This window comes from Erythrolamprus reginae, chromosome 4 (assembly GCF_031021105.1).
Source record: "Erythrolamprus reginae isolate rEryReg1 chromosome 4, rEryReg1.hap1, whole genome shotgun sequence".
In the NCBI taxonomy this organism is placed as follows: Eukaryota; Metazoa; Chordata; class Lepidosauria; order Squamata; family Dipsadidae; genus Erythrolamprus; species Erythrolamprus reginae.
Window position 1 is genome coordinate 114,330,314 of NC_091953.1, and position 15,472 is coordinate 114,345,785.

The window sequence follows — 15,472 nt, forward strand, 5'->3', positions numbered from 1 at the left end:
CCAATTTAACATTGTTTTCCATACAATGTAACTGTTTTCAGATCTTTCTTGAAAATGGGAATTATTTACTCAATCAATATCAATATCAACTTTATTTGATTAGTCAATCAACCATATCAAAGCGAGGAAAAGGACCACATCGGTCGTCATAAAACTGTGACTGGTTAAAGTACAATAAAATTGGCTAAATTTGTATAAATAATAAGTTAAAATTCAGTATAATATGCTTAAATTGAGTAGTAAAACATGAGAATATAACTCATGCAAAGGATTATATTAAACAAATCTAAGATACTGATATAAAATATTCTTAAGTGAGTTCATCTCCTTTGCATGCCTCCCCAATATGTTCTATAAGACGTACAGTGATCCCTCTATTATCGCGAGGGTTCCGTTCCAAGACCCCTCGCGATAATCGATTTTTCGCAATGTAGGGTTGCGGAAGTAAAAACACCATCTGCGCATGCGTGCCCTTTTTTTCCTATGGCTGCGCATGCGTAGATGGTGGAGTTTGCGTTCCCCGCCGCCCACGCAAAGGGGAAACCCCGATTCGGCTCCTCGCTGCTGCTGCACTACCGAGCAGATCAACCTTCCCTGGGTCTTCCCCCTCTTGCTGGCGGGCGGGCGAGCGGCGGGCATCAGCGAGGAGCCGGGGTTTCCCCTTTGCGTGGGCGGCCGGGAAGACCCAGGTTGGGGGTTGGAAGACGTGGGCGGCCGGGAAGCCCCCCAGGCCGGCTGCGACCGTTTAAAACAGCCGCGCCGCTTCCCAGCTGAGTCCCGAAGCCAAACGCGGAAGTGGTGTTTTTTTAATTAATTTTTTTTTAAAATCGCGATATAGCGTTTCGCGAAGATCGAGATCGCGAAACTCGAGGGATCACTGTATTCTCATCTGAACAGCCCTGACTATAAACTTAGCGGTTCTAGAAACTACATATATATTTGTACCCTGAAGAAAATATAATTGTTTATTACAGTCCCAGTGTATGATTTTGTCAAGTAGGGGCTGTAAATACTGAGGTCTTACTGAGGAGTATAGTTTACAATTAAGTAGCACATGTGCAATGTCTTCTATTTCTGGTGCACCGCAAATGCATGTTCTCTCAAAATATGGTACTTGGTGGAATCGCCCATATTTGACAAATTATATACTCTGAATTGTATATATGTTATGATGAGAAATCGACGTTAAAAATTACAGGGGGTTACTTTGGGATCTTCAGTAATCTGTTTTTAAAAAATGAGACTAAAATTAAATGTAAAGAATAAACTAATGACAACAGGTCCATCAACCATCATGAAGAAGCAGGATAGAAAGAACACTGGAAGTTTGAATGCTAGTGTTGAAGAAGACTTCTGAGAATACCATGGATGACTAGGAAAACAAACAAGTGGACAATAGATTTTCAATCCATAGTTTTCATTTCCTACAGAAATGACCAGGCTCTTATTTTAGACATAATGGAAAGATCTAAGATGCACCAGAGTTTAAGATGCACCTTAGTTTGGGGGGAGAAAAACAAGGCAAAAAGGCTTCTGCCTCCCAGCAATTTGCCAAATAGAAAACAGTACAATACACACTGTTTGCTGTGTATTCTGTGCATGTGTGCCTGACCCATAGAAATATCAAAGAATTGGAGAAATGTACGTTATGGCAGTATATTAATGCCAGAAAGTTTTCTTAAATGTAGTTCCACTAACTCCCCCCAACTATTTAAATAGATTTACTCCAAACATGACTAAGTCAGGGTTTAACTCAGCTGCCTTATCTTAATACTAAAACAGGACACTGTTACATTTCAGATTATACTTTTACAGATCTTTAAAATTGATGTGGCTTTCTGGAAGTATTCTCTGCTATTTAAAACAAGATACAATAGCACTGGGCCTCTTCAGATCAAGCATTTGTTTTAAAAAGCTTCTTCATTTTGTTAATTTCATTTTGTTAAGCTATCTTTAAAAAATAAATCTAATAATTTGAAGATTCTATCGATATTTATAGTTATTGACTTATCTCCTTACATCCAGATCCAGCGGTCCAACATTGCCAGCAGTCCACTTCTCAGCAATTTGCCTTCTTGCAGCTAGTTTCACTTTCAGTTCTAGCACGTGGTTTGCCTGTGGTGAATCAGCTGTGTGTCGGGAGGCCAATAATCACTTGCTTGTGCTCATCAGGTCCTGTGCTGTTTGCTGCAAGGAGGTAAATTGTTAAGAGGCAGAGACCAAATGGTGGGGAAGGCTGGGTGTATAAGACACATCCAACTTTTCACCTTCTTTTGGGGGGTAAAAAGGTGCGTATACTTCAAAAAAAATAGAGCAATTCTTGGCAACAATGGAGTAAAAGAAGAATTACCAACAGCCAGTTGATGGATTTAACTACAATGGCAGTGCTCCATGCTTTCGCACGAAGGGCCAGATTGGACAGTTTATTCCTGGAGAAAGTCTGTCTATGGGGTCACTAAGGGTTTGATGGCACATCAATCCATCAGTTGATAAATTGCAATTTGATGGCCTCCCAGAAAAGTTCCCCTTTATTCGTCTTCTGGAAAGTTACCAGAATCACCTAAGTGGATCTTGATCACAAGACCTTCAGAGGAACACCAATTTTAATGACCTATAGGGTCCTTATCAACAAAACATAATGAATAATTCAGTTTCATCACAGACTAGCTGTGTTGACAATATCTAACAGTATAATAGTCTTCATCCAATCCATCTGTTACAGTGAGCAAATAAACAAGGCACTTCTTTTGATTTTGAGACAACAATAATAGCCAGCCAGTGCCATGGTGGCAGTTGAATTAATTTCTGCTTTTTCCAGTCCTTGAGGCAGGGTGCCAGAATATAAACTGATAGCAAACAGCACTCTACTGGGACTGATGATGTTATCTAATTAGGGTAATGAAATGTTTGCAAGAAAACAAGCAAGCTCAGAGAGCACCAAGGGCCCCCCAGTTCAACCGTAGGCTACAAGTATTCTCCTTTATTGATAATAAACTTTAATAAGCAAAAAGAGCTGGTTCACACTGCCTCCTACTCTATTGGCTAAAGCAGTGGTTCTCAGCCTTTCTAAGTTCCTCGTGTTGTGGTGACCCCCAACCATAAGTCTAGTGCTAATTCTCCCAACAGAGCTTTAAATGGATTGGCAGGAAGGTCAGAGGGACACCCCCACTGTAAACACTTAATTTGTTTGTTCATTTTCGGATTGTCAAAATATGTTCCAAGGCATCAGAATAGAAGCTGCAGTTCCTAACATCATGGGAAATTTGTCCTTTCCCCTAGTCTCAGGCGACCCCTTTGGAACGGTTGTTCAACCCCCAAAGGGGTCCCGACTTTCAGGTTGAGAACCACTGGGCTAAAGGAACATAGGGTTTTTTTTCCATTTCTAATTTGAGCAGTGCAGGTTTTATTATTGTTGTAGAATGCCTTCTACATGTTAAGACTTTCCTGTTTGCTTCATTTTGCTATGATCAGATCAATACTTCACAGCAAAGCTATCATTTCTCACACCAACTTCAATGGAAGGGTCCTAAGGATTCTTTCTACTAAGACTTAATTCCTAAATAAGGTGGATTATTAATCAGTGAATATGTATAGGATAGAAGAGAAAGTGGAGACATAAATATGCAAATGATGTATTTGTTTATAATTTGAAGTACTTACATAAATCAAAGAGCCGGGGTGGCGCAGCAGGTAGAGTGCTGTACTGCAGGCCACTGAAGCTGACTTGTAGATCTGAAGGTCAGCGGTTCAGACCTCATCACCGGCTCAACCTTCCATCCTTCCGAGGTGGGTAAAATGAGGACCCGGATTGTGGGGGCAATAGCCTTGCTCTGTTAAAAAAAGTGCTATTGCTAACATGTTGTAAGCCGCCCTGAGTCTAAGGAGAAGGGCGGCATAAAAATTGAATAAATAAATAAATGAATGAATGAAGGAAGGAAGGAAGGAAGGAAGGAAGGAAGGAAGGAAGGAAGGAAGGATAGAACCAGAAAAACAGGAAAAGTTGTAGAAGATTTTAATATGGGAATTATTTTCGTTAGGTGCTTGGTCAAGTTCTCAACATGAAGCTGAGGCTGTTCATGAACTGTAGATCAAACCTATCAGAAGTACCCTTGAAAAGGTAAGTAACTTTAAAAAGCTTATTAACAAGAGTAGTGTTAGACATGCCCCAACATTCAGGAATGAAAGACCCGCGACTCCATTTGATTGAAGTGATAGATTCTTTCATTAAAGTTAAGTGGTTGCAACAAAAGTAAAGCTAGAGTATTTCCATGCAAATGTTACACTTTCCCCCACATTCCATGGCCCTCCACCCTTGACCAGTTCATCAGTGTCCAGTAGGATGCCTTGAAGATATTTTGGGAACAGCTCTGAGCTTGGTGCCTCTCAATACAGTTTCGCATTCGGTTCCTAGGCCAGATATCCTTGAAGGCTGTGTTATGCCAGTTTGGCACTTCTGGTTCTTGTCAGTGTGTCCCCTCCCACCATTTGTCTTTTTATTCCCAGGCCCATCAGCTATTACCCCAAATTCCTTCCTCCCCCCCCCCCTTGCAATTTATGGCAAGATGACAGCAAAGCGAAGAAGCTGCAGATGGTGGATCTGATAAGTAATTTCATTGATAGTCTTTATTGGTGAAATGGTTTCATATATGATATATGATAAGAGGTCAGTAAGGGGCGAGTACAAGTGCACTAGAGTGCCTTCCCTCCTCTGTCCTATTGCTCTCCTATATCTCCTATTCCTTTCTTCTATTCCTATATCTCTTCTTCTTATTCTTTCATTGATATGTTTTATTTATTTATTTATTTATTTATTGATTGATTGATTGATTGATTGATTGATTGATTGGATTTGTATGCCGCCCCTCTCCGAAGACTCGGACCGGCTAACAGCAACAATAAAACAGTGTACAATAGTAATCTAATACTAAAAATGATTAAAAACCCATTAATATAAAAACCAGACATACATACATACATACATACCATGCATAGAATTGTAAAGGCCTAGAGGGAAAGAGGATCTCAATTCCCCCATGCCTGACGGCAGAGGTGGGTTTTAAGTAGCTTACGAAAGGCAAGGAGGGTGGGGGCAATTCTAATCTCTGGGGGGAGTTGGTTCCAGAGGGACGGGGCCGCCACAGAGAAGGCTCTTCCCCTGGGTCCCGCCAAGCGACATTGTTTAGTTGACGGGACCCGGAGAAGATCCACTCTGTGGGACCTAACTGGTCGCTGCGATTCGTGCAGCAGAAGGCGGTCCCTGAGATAATCTGGTCCGGTGCCATGAAGGGCTTTATAGGTCATAGCCAACACTTTGAATTGTGATCGGAAACTGATCGGCAACCAATGCAGACTGCGGAGTGTTGGTGTAACATGGGAATATTTCGGGAAGTCCATGATTGCTCTCGCAGCTGCATTCTGCACGATCTGAAGTTTCCGAACATTTTTCAAAGGTAGCGAGCGTTATAGTAGTCAAGCCTCGAGGTGATGAGGGCATGAGTGACTGTGAGCAGTGACTCCCAGTCCAAGTAGGGTCGCAACTGGTGCACAAGGCGAACCTGGGCGAACGCCCCCCTCGCCACAGTTGAAAGATGTTTCTCTAATGTGAGCTGTGGATCGAGGAGGATGCCCAAGTTGCGAACCCTCTCTGAGGGTTTTATTCCTATATCTTCTCTTCTGTTCTTTCTTAGATATATTTTACTATGAGTATCTCCTCTATAACCTTCATTATGTGTATACCCACTAAAACCCTCATTGTGTATTGGACAAAATCAATCAATAAAATATGGTTTATGAAACATAAACACATTTTCATTGTCTCCAACATCTTTCTCTGGAGGTCATTTCACTAATGTGATTTATGTTTAGAAACAGATACAGACTTGGGCAGGTCAGTATAACTTCTTCCCCCCCCTTCTTCTTTTGAATATTTCTCTTGATCCTAGAAATTGATCCATAGAATTCTCAGCCTTTGTAGCTAGCTTAGCCAGGAGGGAAGTTGAAAAAGAAGAGTTCAACAAAATGGAGAGAAGAGAAACAGAAAGAAAGGAAGAGAGAATAAAAAACAGCTGGTGCAAACGCTATCATACTTCTCTGACAGTCCTTCCCCACAAAGGATGGTCTTTTGATAGAAGAAGGCCTACTCCAAATCCCTAGAACAGAGATCTTCAAACTTGGCAACTTTAAGACTTGAGGACGTCAACTCTCAGAATTCTCCAGTCAGCTAGATATGATCCTTTAGGACCCCTGCTCTAGAGAATCAATTTCCCTAGCCTCTTTCCTATTCTTTTGTTGCAATTTTCTGAAACATCTTTGCTTGTTTTTTCTCTCATCTCAAAATCCACAGTTCTTTCCCCCCCCACCCCTTAAATATTTGGTCTTCCCATTTTTTCTCTGTGGCTAAGCCAACAACATTAACATGCCTTTTACCTGAATCTTCTAGGCAGAGTAGCTGTACTCTTGAAAAAATTAGCTTTACATCAGTACTGTTTATATTGCATTCTATATAAGAGGACATACACATTTTCCTGGGAAATGTTGTATCCTGTGTTGGATATATTACTTCCCCAACAGTTTTTTTAAAAAAATATACTTTATTAGGTTATTTTAAAAAAGGGAAAGGGGGGATGGGAGTACAAAAAGAGAAGTAGGATGGGGATGGGGTAAACCAGTGATTTTCAACCTTTTTTGAGCCGCGGCACATTTTTTTACATTTTAAAATCCTGGGGTACACTCTCCTCTCTTTTTCCATCCTCCCCACCCTTGTGTGTGTATTTGTATACACACTTTTGAACCATTTCCAAAAACAGATGAGGGCTGGGGGGGGCTCCTCTCTTATTCTTTGGGTGCTTTTTATCATATGCTTTAAATCAAGAGTCACTTCTCTCTCTCTTTTGTTTCTCATTCTCTGTCTCAATCATTTTCTCATTTCTCTTTTTTCCTCCCCTTTTTCCTCATTTCTCTCTCTCCCTTCATCTCCTTCTCTCTCTCTCTTGCTTTCTCTCTCTCTCTTGCTTTCTTTCTCTCTGACACTTGCTTTCTCTCTCTTTCTCTTTTCTTTCTCTCTTGCTTTCTCTCTCACTCTCTCTATCTCTCTCCTTCTCTCTTGCTTTCTTTCTTTTTCTTTCTCTCTCTCTCTCACACACACACACTCTCTCTGCAAAAAGTTGCGAGACCGGAACCTGAGCTTCCTTCTTCGCGGCACACCTGACCATGTCTCATGGCACACTAGTGTGCCACGGCACACTGGTTGAAAAACACTGGGGTAAACAATATTTTTATACAGTAGCTTATATATATTGTTGTATATACATTCCAAATATTTGTCTAACGGCCGCCAGACTAACATACGCACAGCATTGGGAAAAAGAAGACACTCTGACAAAGTTAACCATTATTAGTAAAATTATGGAATGTGCCGAACTATCAAAAATAACAATGGAAATACAAAACAAAAATGATTCAGAGTTCTACAAGGTCTGGGAGAAATGGTTCAGATGGTTACCTTACTTTAAAAACAATAAAACAAAAACCAATCAAAATCTCTTAGTATAAACCAAAATAAAGATATATACAATAGAAATTTGGACCAAAATCAATACAATCCCTGTCTGAGTTCAATCCACTTGATAATTACTAATAACTTACTAATATCATAACTCACAAATACTTCTCACTCACAAAAATAACAAGCATAATCAAACTAAGTCATCATAATGCATATTCCTGCTAGTTTGCAGGTACTACCCCCCTCTCTTTTTCTCTCTCTTTTTTTCTTTCTCTTTGTTTCCTTTCCTCTTTCTTTTCTTTTCTATCCCACCTCCAACTACCTTTCCTTTCCACGTCACCCTTGGACTACTAAATACTACAGTTATAAGATTATCCAAATAAGAATATTGAATGCAAAATAATTCCCCAACAGTTTTATGACCTGGATTGACAGTGAAAAAACTGTTTTTATCAAGGGTTAACACAGTAATTGTGCCCAGATTAGATAGATGGAGCATTAAAAATTAAAAATAAGCACAGGGGGGAAAAACCCCATTCAAGTTATTTGTAACTTAGAATGTTTCTAATATTACACAGTTACTTGCCAAGCAATATTAAATGTATGAAATTAAAAGCAAAACATTTGGAGGCTTTTACAAATCATTGTGCAACCTTCTAAAATGCTCTTTGCTTTGCCTTCTTAATGGTTATATTTTCGCCTTGGTTGTAGCTTTTACCGTTTAGTTATGGAACCAGAACTTTCTGTGGGATCCAATAATTTCTTTCCTCTTCCATCTGGAGCAACATTCCTTGAAATTCCAGAGTCTCTTCTTCTGACACTAAACATGGCAACTCCAGAAAGTTGGTTGGTTGAAGCAGTGAGCAGTTCTTCCGACCTTGACAACATTCATTTAAAAGATGTAAGTAATAGTTCTTAAAACATGTACACAAAGTTGTAACAGCCCAAAAGAAATATTATTTTATTTAACTTTTCAGAAATTTTAGGGCTTGTATTTTTCTTAAAAATTTTCATTCCAGACAAGGAGAATGCATAATGTTTGAAAAATGCTTACCTTGTTGTGTTAGCTACATGTGGTGCTCACGCCTCTGATATCAGCTTCATTACCAAAATAATCAGCAGCTGTTAATAGAATCTGAAGCTTACTGTATTTTTTGGAGTATACGTTGCACCTTTTTACTTCCAAAAAGAGAGTCAAAATTAAGTGTGTCTTATATTCCAAATATAGCCCCATCCTTCGGAGTTTTTTGGCCTCTGCACGTTGCATTTTTGGATGGTTCCAGACAGCAGGTATTTTTATTTCCACTCATGGCCAGGGGAAGGTAAGGACTCGGTTGGCAAAGTGGGCGCTGCGTTTTCATCACACTTCAGGTGTCAGATTCTGTAGTTCTGGCCAGTGCTGCTGCCTGAAAACCCTTTCCTCCTCGATTCTGTTGTGGTTAGCTCAGGCCCAGCTCCTGCCCCAAGGACTGTGGATGTGGGGGAGACATCCACATGCTGTAGGCCTGTTTTGCTCACGGTGGAATCTGATGATGAAGGCTCCTCTGACCAAGAAGACATGAGTGACAGGGAGGAGGAGAGTGTGGCAGACAGCTCAGAAGGAGATCAATTATCTAGCTCCTCCTTGGATTCAGAACAAGAGTTAATGATACAGCCACGCATGCGGAGAGCGATGCATAGGCAACAACAACTGAGAGATTATTATCAAAGAAAATGAGGCCACCTGTGGTTGGGTGGGGCTGTGGTAATTAGTGAGGCTGCTATAAATAGCAGCCTGTGGGTTTGGCCATTGTGGAGGATTATCTGATCGTTGTGTTTCGTGACTGCTTTACTGACGTTGACCTTTGTGTGCTGATTTTTCCCCGCTTTGAAACTAAACTAGAGCGAAGTGTGTTTCACTTTGTGAAAGAAGGACTGTGAATTGCCTCACATCTGCAAGCTAAGTATCTCAGAACTGATAAGGGACTTGTACAAATTACCAGTTTGTTTGGAGACGAGTGCTCTTTGCTATACAAAAAGAGTGCTTAGTTTATTTGAATTTTCGTTATAAAGAACATTGTTTTGAATTTTCAAACGTGTGTATGTCTGAAATTTGTATCTGTGAATTTTCGGGAGGATTCTACCAAGGAGCTCGACAGAACAGATTCCAAAAATGGGGCGTGCAACCAGAGCTGCCTGCCATCCGAAATGCAACGGTCTGTATTGGTGTTCGCACTCACCGTTTTTGGAATCAGGGAAGGGATCATGACACTTCCGCCAGAAAACACTTTCTTCTCTGGTTCCAAAAACGGAACGTGCGGAGATCAAAAAAGAGCATTGCATTTCGGATGGCAGGAACGCCGGTTGCACGCCCTTTTTTTTTGGAATCGAGGAGGAAAGTGTTTTTGGGCTGCAGCGCCAGCCGGAATCACCCACCGCCTGAAAGGCAATGCTCTTATTTTTGCCTCCTCATGCCCCATTTTTGGAATGGGGATGGGTGAGTGGCAGGTGATTCCGCCTACAGCCCGGAAACACTATCCTCCCCATACCAAAAACGGGGCATGAGGAGGCAAAAAAAGAGCATCGCGTTTCAGGTGGTGGGTGATTCCAGCTGGTGCTGGTGGTTCACTCTGAACCCGCCCGCACCCATGCCGGTCACCGAGAGTGCACCGGGGAGCCCTTCATTGGACAGATTGTATAATCACTGAACAACAATAATACAGTGATACCTCGTCTTACAAACGCCTCGTCATACAAACTTTTCAAGATACAAACCTGGGGTTTAAGATTTTTTTGCCTCTTCTTACAAACTATTTTCACCTTACAAACCCACCGCCACCGCTGGGATGCCCCGCCTCCGGACTTCCGTTGCCACTGAAGCACCCGTTTTTGCGCTGCTGGGATTACCCCGAGGCTCCCCTCCATGGGAAACCCCACCTCCAGACTTCTGTGTTTTTGTGATGCTGCAGGAGAATCCCAGCAGGGGAATCCCAGCAGTGCAAAAATGGGCACTTCGCTGGCAACGGAAGTCCGGAGATGGGGTTTCCCAGCGAGGGGAGCCTCAGTGAAATCGCAGCAGTGCAAAAACAGGCGCTTCGGCTGGCAAAAGGGGTGAATTTTGGGCTTGCACGCATTAATCGCTTTTCCATTGATTCCTATGGGAAACATTGTTTCATCTTACAAACTTTTCACCTTAAGAATCTCGTCCCGGAACCAATTCAGTTTGTAAGACAAGGTATCACTGTACATCTATGGCATTAGCAAGTATAAGTGCTTTGTGTACAACTGTGTCCAATACTTCCGACTCTTCATGCATGTCTTTTCAAAAGAATATGCATTTTCACAGGTAGAAGGGGTGGTTTCAGCCGAGTATGAATTGGAATATTTGTTGCTGGAGGGACACTGCTATGATGTGAGCAACAGGAAGCCACCTCGGGGATTGCAATTCACTCTTGGAAGAAAGAACAATCCTTTCAAAGTCGATACCATTGTGATGGCCAACTTGGTAAGTGCTGGCTAAGGCAGGAGAATATGCATTTTTGCAAATGCTCATTGTTCTTATCTAATATGCATGCTAATATTATTAATGGCATGATCTGTTACCGTTTGGATCTTGTAGTTTGTCTTGCTAAGAAGGGGTTGTTTATGGAATTACATAAGACACAGGGTGTCCAGAAAACCTGGAAAACAGGGAATTATCAGGGAAATCGGCAATTTGGGAATATCAGGGAATTATTAGGGAATTCGTGAAAAAAAACTGAAATAAATCAGGGAAAAAAACAAACTCTATTAAAATATTTAAAAGTCACCATCAAATACACAGATATTTTACACCCAAGCAGAGAACTCAAATCTAGACAAGAACTAGAAATATTAAACCATAAAATGGACTGGTGGACATATGCTCAAATAGAATCGAGATTCAAGAAAGACAATCAAACACCCGGTATTCAAAAATCTATGAATTCACTAGATAAGATTTTAATAGGGAATGAAAATAAACAAATAACTAGAATATATCAAATACTTTTGGAACAGGAAAGAATAAAAGAGACAACTAAAACACCTATGACAGCATGGGAAAGAAACCTCCAACATGAGATACACATAGCAGACTGGGAAAAAACATGGACTACAATATCCAAAATAACTCTTTCGGCAGCATATAAGGAAAATTATTATAAACTTTTTTACAGATGGTATATTCCCCCAGCTAGGTTAGCAAAGATTTACCCAACATTATCAGACACATGTTGGAAGTGTAAAAATGAAAGAGGTACTTTTTTCCATATGTGGTGGTCATGTCCTATGATACAAAAAATTTGGAAAACAACTCATACTTGGCTTTCAGAGATTACGAAAGAGGAAATAGAATTCACCCCAGAAGCTATACTATTAGGAGTTTGGAGAAAACGCTACTCAAAACAAACAATGCTTCTTACAACACACATAAACACCGCAATGAGAATTGCGATAGCACAACTCTGGAAAAATGACCAGACCCCAACGGAAGAATTAATTATAGATAAGATATATACATGCGTGGAGATGGACGAACTCACTAACTCAATTAAGGGAAACAAAATCACGGAATCAAAACGAACATGGCAAAAATGGCATGAATGGGTTCAAAAGAGAATATAGAAACAATACAACAGTACAATGGAAACAATCTACAGCTACCTTGTAAAAAGTTTTATTTACCAGTTTTTGAATATAATAAATGTTAGAATATAAAAGTATGAAATATAATGTATATACTGTAATGGAATGTGACAGGTAAAAATTTATTATAAGAATTTTCAAAGAGATGGTTTATAATCTGTAAAACAGAATAATGTGTGATTTGAACTATATGTGAAAACTCAATAAAGAAATTTATTAAAAAAAAAATTAAAAGTCAGGGGAAAATCATCTTAAAGAAAACAGATCATGCTGCCCGGCAGAGTCAAGCAAAAATGAACATAACTGTGGCAACAGCTTGCTTCCTCAGCTACTGATATTTCTCCATGGCTTGGCCATTTGGTATGACATCATCCACAACCGTGCCTTAACTAGATCGCAAGTTACAGGGAAATGTCAGGGAATTTCAAAATGCTATCCCCCTGGACACCCTGTTAGAGACACTGAAAACTGAAACTGAGGCATTAAATGCTTAAAACATATTCTTGTGGAGGCCACTTTTAAATTAGGGAAGATTGGTAATTTGAATTAAAAGTTACGTGACATCAGAATATAATATTATTATAAAAGATATCATTTTAGATGTCATTTTAGCCATGTCATTACATATATCCTGGGTGTAACCATATAATTCATGGGAATCAAACTCGATTGCATCACGTGATAGATCGTGACATATTGTGATGCTTTTTGCCATTGCGGAGCTACTATAGGCGTGGCCTGTGCATTATATATCTGGTCCCTGTGTCGCCAGTTTGACAGGCCTAATAGATGTAATTAATTGTGACTGCAGAATCACATGACTAACCTATCTCCAAAGTCTTGAGTAGGGTTTCCAGAGTTTTTTGAAAAGTTGTTCCATAGGGAAATGGAAAGTTCAAGACATCTTTTGATTGAAATAGGGGAACACACTCCCCCAAAGTCATTGGCTTCCAATGAAAAGAAAAGCAGCCTGTTAATTCTAGTATCTGGAAAATCTGCTTTCTCACCTGTAATGAAAGAGATTTGATTCCTTGATTCAAGATCCAACATTAGAATCAAATTTAGATAACTTCTTCTTAGGTTAGGTGTTTCATGTTGATCAAAGAGATTAAGTTCAAGTTCCCACTCATTCCCAGTCGTTTTTTGTCAGCAAAATCTCCCTCTCAAGATTTTTGTGTGAATAAAATGAAAAGAGACCATGTTGAATTCTTAAAGAAGATGTATAAACTTTATAACTAAAATATAAAAGAATACTACAGACAATTTGCACATGTGTTTGCCTTAATTAAGAAGCAAAGTCCAAACAAAGAGTAGATTTCATCAATTATTTGCCATCTGTGTTTCAGGAGTCAAGTTCCTGATATGAAGTTCCTAAATCCACTAAGACTTTTGGTTTGTTGGTTTGTTTGTTTGTTTGCTTTGCTTTGCAGGGATATTTTCAGTTAAAAGCCAACCCAGGATCTTGGATTTTGAGATTACGTGAAGGAAGATCTGAAGAAATTTATGAAATATATCAGTAAGACATAATTATAGTCTAACACTTGTAAATATAAAACATATTTTATGTTGACTTTTGAAGATAAACAAGAGGGGATGAAGAGAAATAGTTTGAAAACAAGCAGATTACCATATTTTGGGAGTATAAGAGGTACCTTTTTACCTCCTAAAAGAGGGTAAAAACATGTGTGCGTCTTATACACTGAATGTAGCCCCATCCATCCACCCCACTCTTTGGTCTCTACCTTCCAGCAGTTTACCTCCTTGCAGCAAACAGCAGCAGAGCCTGCTTAACACTGATTATCTGCCTCCTGACACTCAGCTGATTGATTGAAGTTGCCGCAAGCCCACATGCTAAAATGAAAGTGAAACTAAAGCTGCACAGAGGCAAATTGCTGGAGGGATCAGACTGTGCTGAAACTGGCTGTTTTTTGTTGCATCCTCACACTGGAGCTCCGCGACCTCCGCGGACCGGTCACAGATAGCGGGCGGGCCAGATGCAGCCCGCGGGCCGCCCCTTGCCCAGGTTTGCTTTTGATGATTATATTCCTTGCGGTGTGTTTTTCTACCATTTAGGTTTTTTGACTGGGGGGAGTTGTTGAGTGTTATAATAATTACAACAGTAATTATTATATCTAATTTTTATCTGAAGATAACTTACTTTCTTTCCTCTCTAGGCACGAAGGAACAGATTCTTCTGGAAATCAAGAAGACGTTATCGTAGTATTAAATAGTTTTAGAAGCAAAACCATCAAAATCCAGGTATGTACATTGGCAAATTAAGATTGAAATGCTTATATGATTGATAAATTAAGACAACGTTGAATGTGATTAATAATAGAAATTGCTGAACATTTTGTTTATGCTGAAAATATTGTTTGGTTGGATGTGTAGGTACAGAAAAAACCTGACAATGAAAATGAAGATCTCCTGAATGAAGCAACAACAGAAGAGGAGGAGGATTCTATGGGCAGGTAAACTGGTTGAAATTTACTTGGGTCTATCTGAGAAACTTGGTCTGTGGGAAGCATTTCTTGTTTATTATCTGTGTAATATTATTAGATGGGCTCTCGATCTTCAGGTTAAATTTTCCTGATGGTGAGAACATTTAATCAAGTGGGGCAGCTTGCCTCCCAGAGGTGTGGGTGCTCCATCACAGGAAGTTTTCAAGAAAAGATTGTACATCCATTTGTCCACAATGGAATAAAGGTCGCCTGCTTGTTATGCCGGGCTTCCCGTTACGAGCCCCAATTAAGTCAGAAGTGTAAATTCAAACACACACGCTGTTGTAAAGTAAACAGAGAGTCGGTTTATGAAAACAAAAGTATTGTACACACGCACTTTAATCAGCCAAAGTGCTCTCCCACAAACCACAAGCCTGGAATGCTGTGAAAAGCAAAAACAAAAGCAGAGCAGATAAAGGCAGCTGTGAAGATGTCACAGCCATCCACAAGCTGTACTTACCTGTGAAATAGTCAAAAAGTCCTGGTAAATCCTGAAGCAGTTCAAAATCAAACAGCACTCGTCTCTCACCAAACGGATAATCTCCCACGCACGCACTCAGCTGGCAATTTATCAGCAGCCCCATTAGCGTAATTGCCCCAGCCACAGGTGTTCTCCCTTATCTTCTATAATACTTGCGCAGTTGTTCCCTTCTCGTCATAAACCTACGCCTGCGAGCATCTATGAATCCCTCTTCCTCTGAGTCTAATGATGATTCACTAATGGGGTCATTAGCTAATGGGCTGCCTGTAACTACCTCATCATCCGATTCTGCTTCACTCCCAGAGTCTGCCCTTGACACAGAATCTTCACTGTCTGAAGCTA

At 40.2% G+C, this 15,472-nt stretch overlaps 1 protein-coding gene across 1 annotated transcript in view; it reads left to right on the plus strand.

Moving 5' to 3' along the window:
- UGGT2 (UDP-glucose glycoprotein glucosyltransferase 2) overlaps positions 1-15,472 on the plus strand; it is an 88,266-nt gene that overhangs the window by 58,907 nt on the left and 13,887 nt on the right. Inside the window, exons 26-31 of the mRNA XM_070751285.1 lie at positions 4,038-4,117; positions 8,216-8,405; positions 10,830-10,988; positions 13,579-13,664; positions 14,323-14,407; positions 14,540-14,619. Coding sequence (XP_070607386.1) covers positions 4,038-4,117; positions 8,216-8,405; positions 10,830-10,988; positions 13,579-13,664; positions 14,323-14,407; positions 14,540-14,619 — 680 coding nt within the window. The remainder of the gene's footprint in view (positions 1-4,037; positions 4,118-8,215; positions 8,406-10,829; positions 10,989-13,578; positions 13,665-14,322; positions 14,408-14,539; positions 14,620-15,472) is intronic.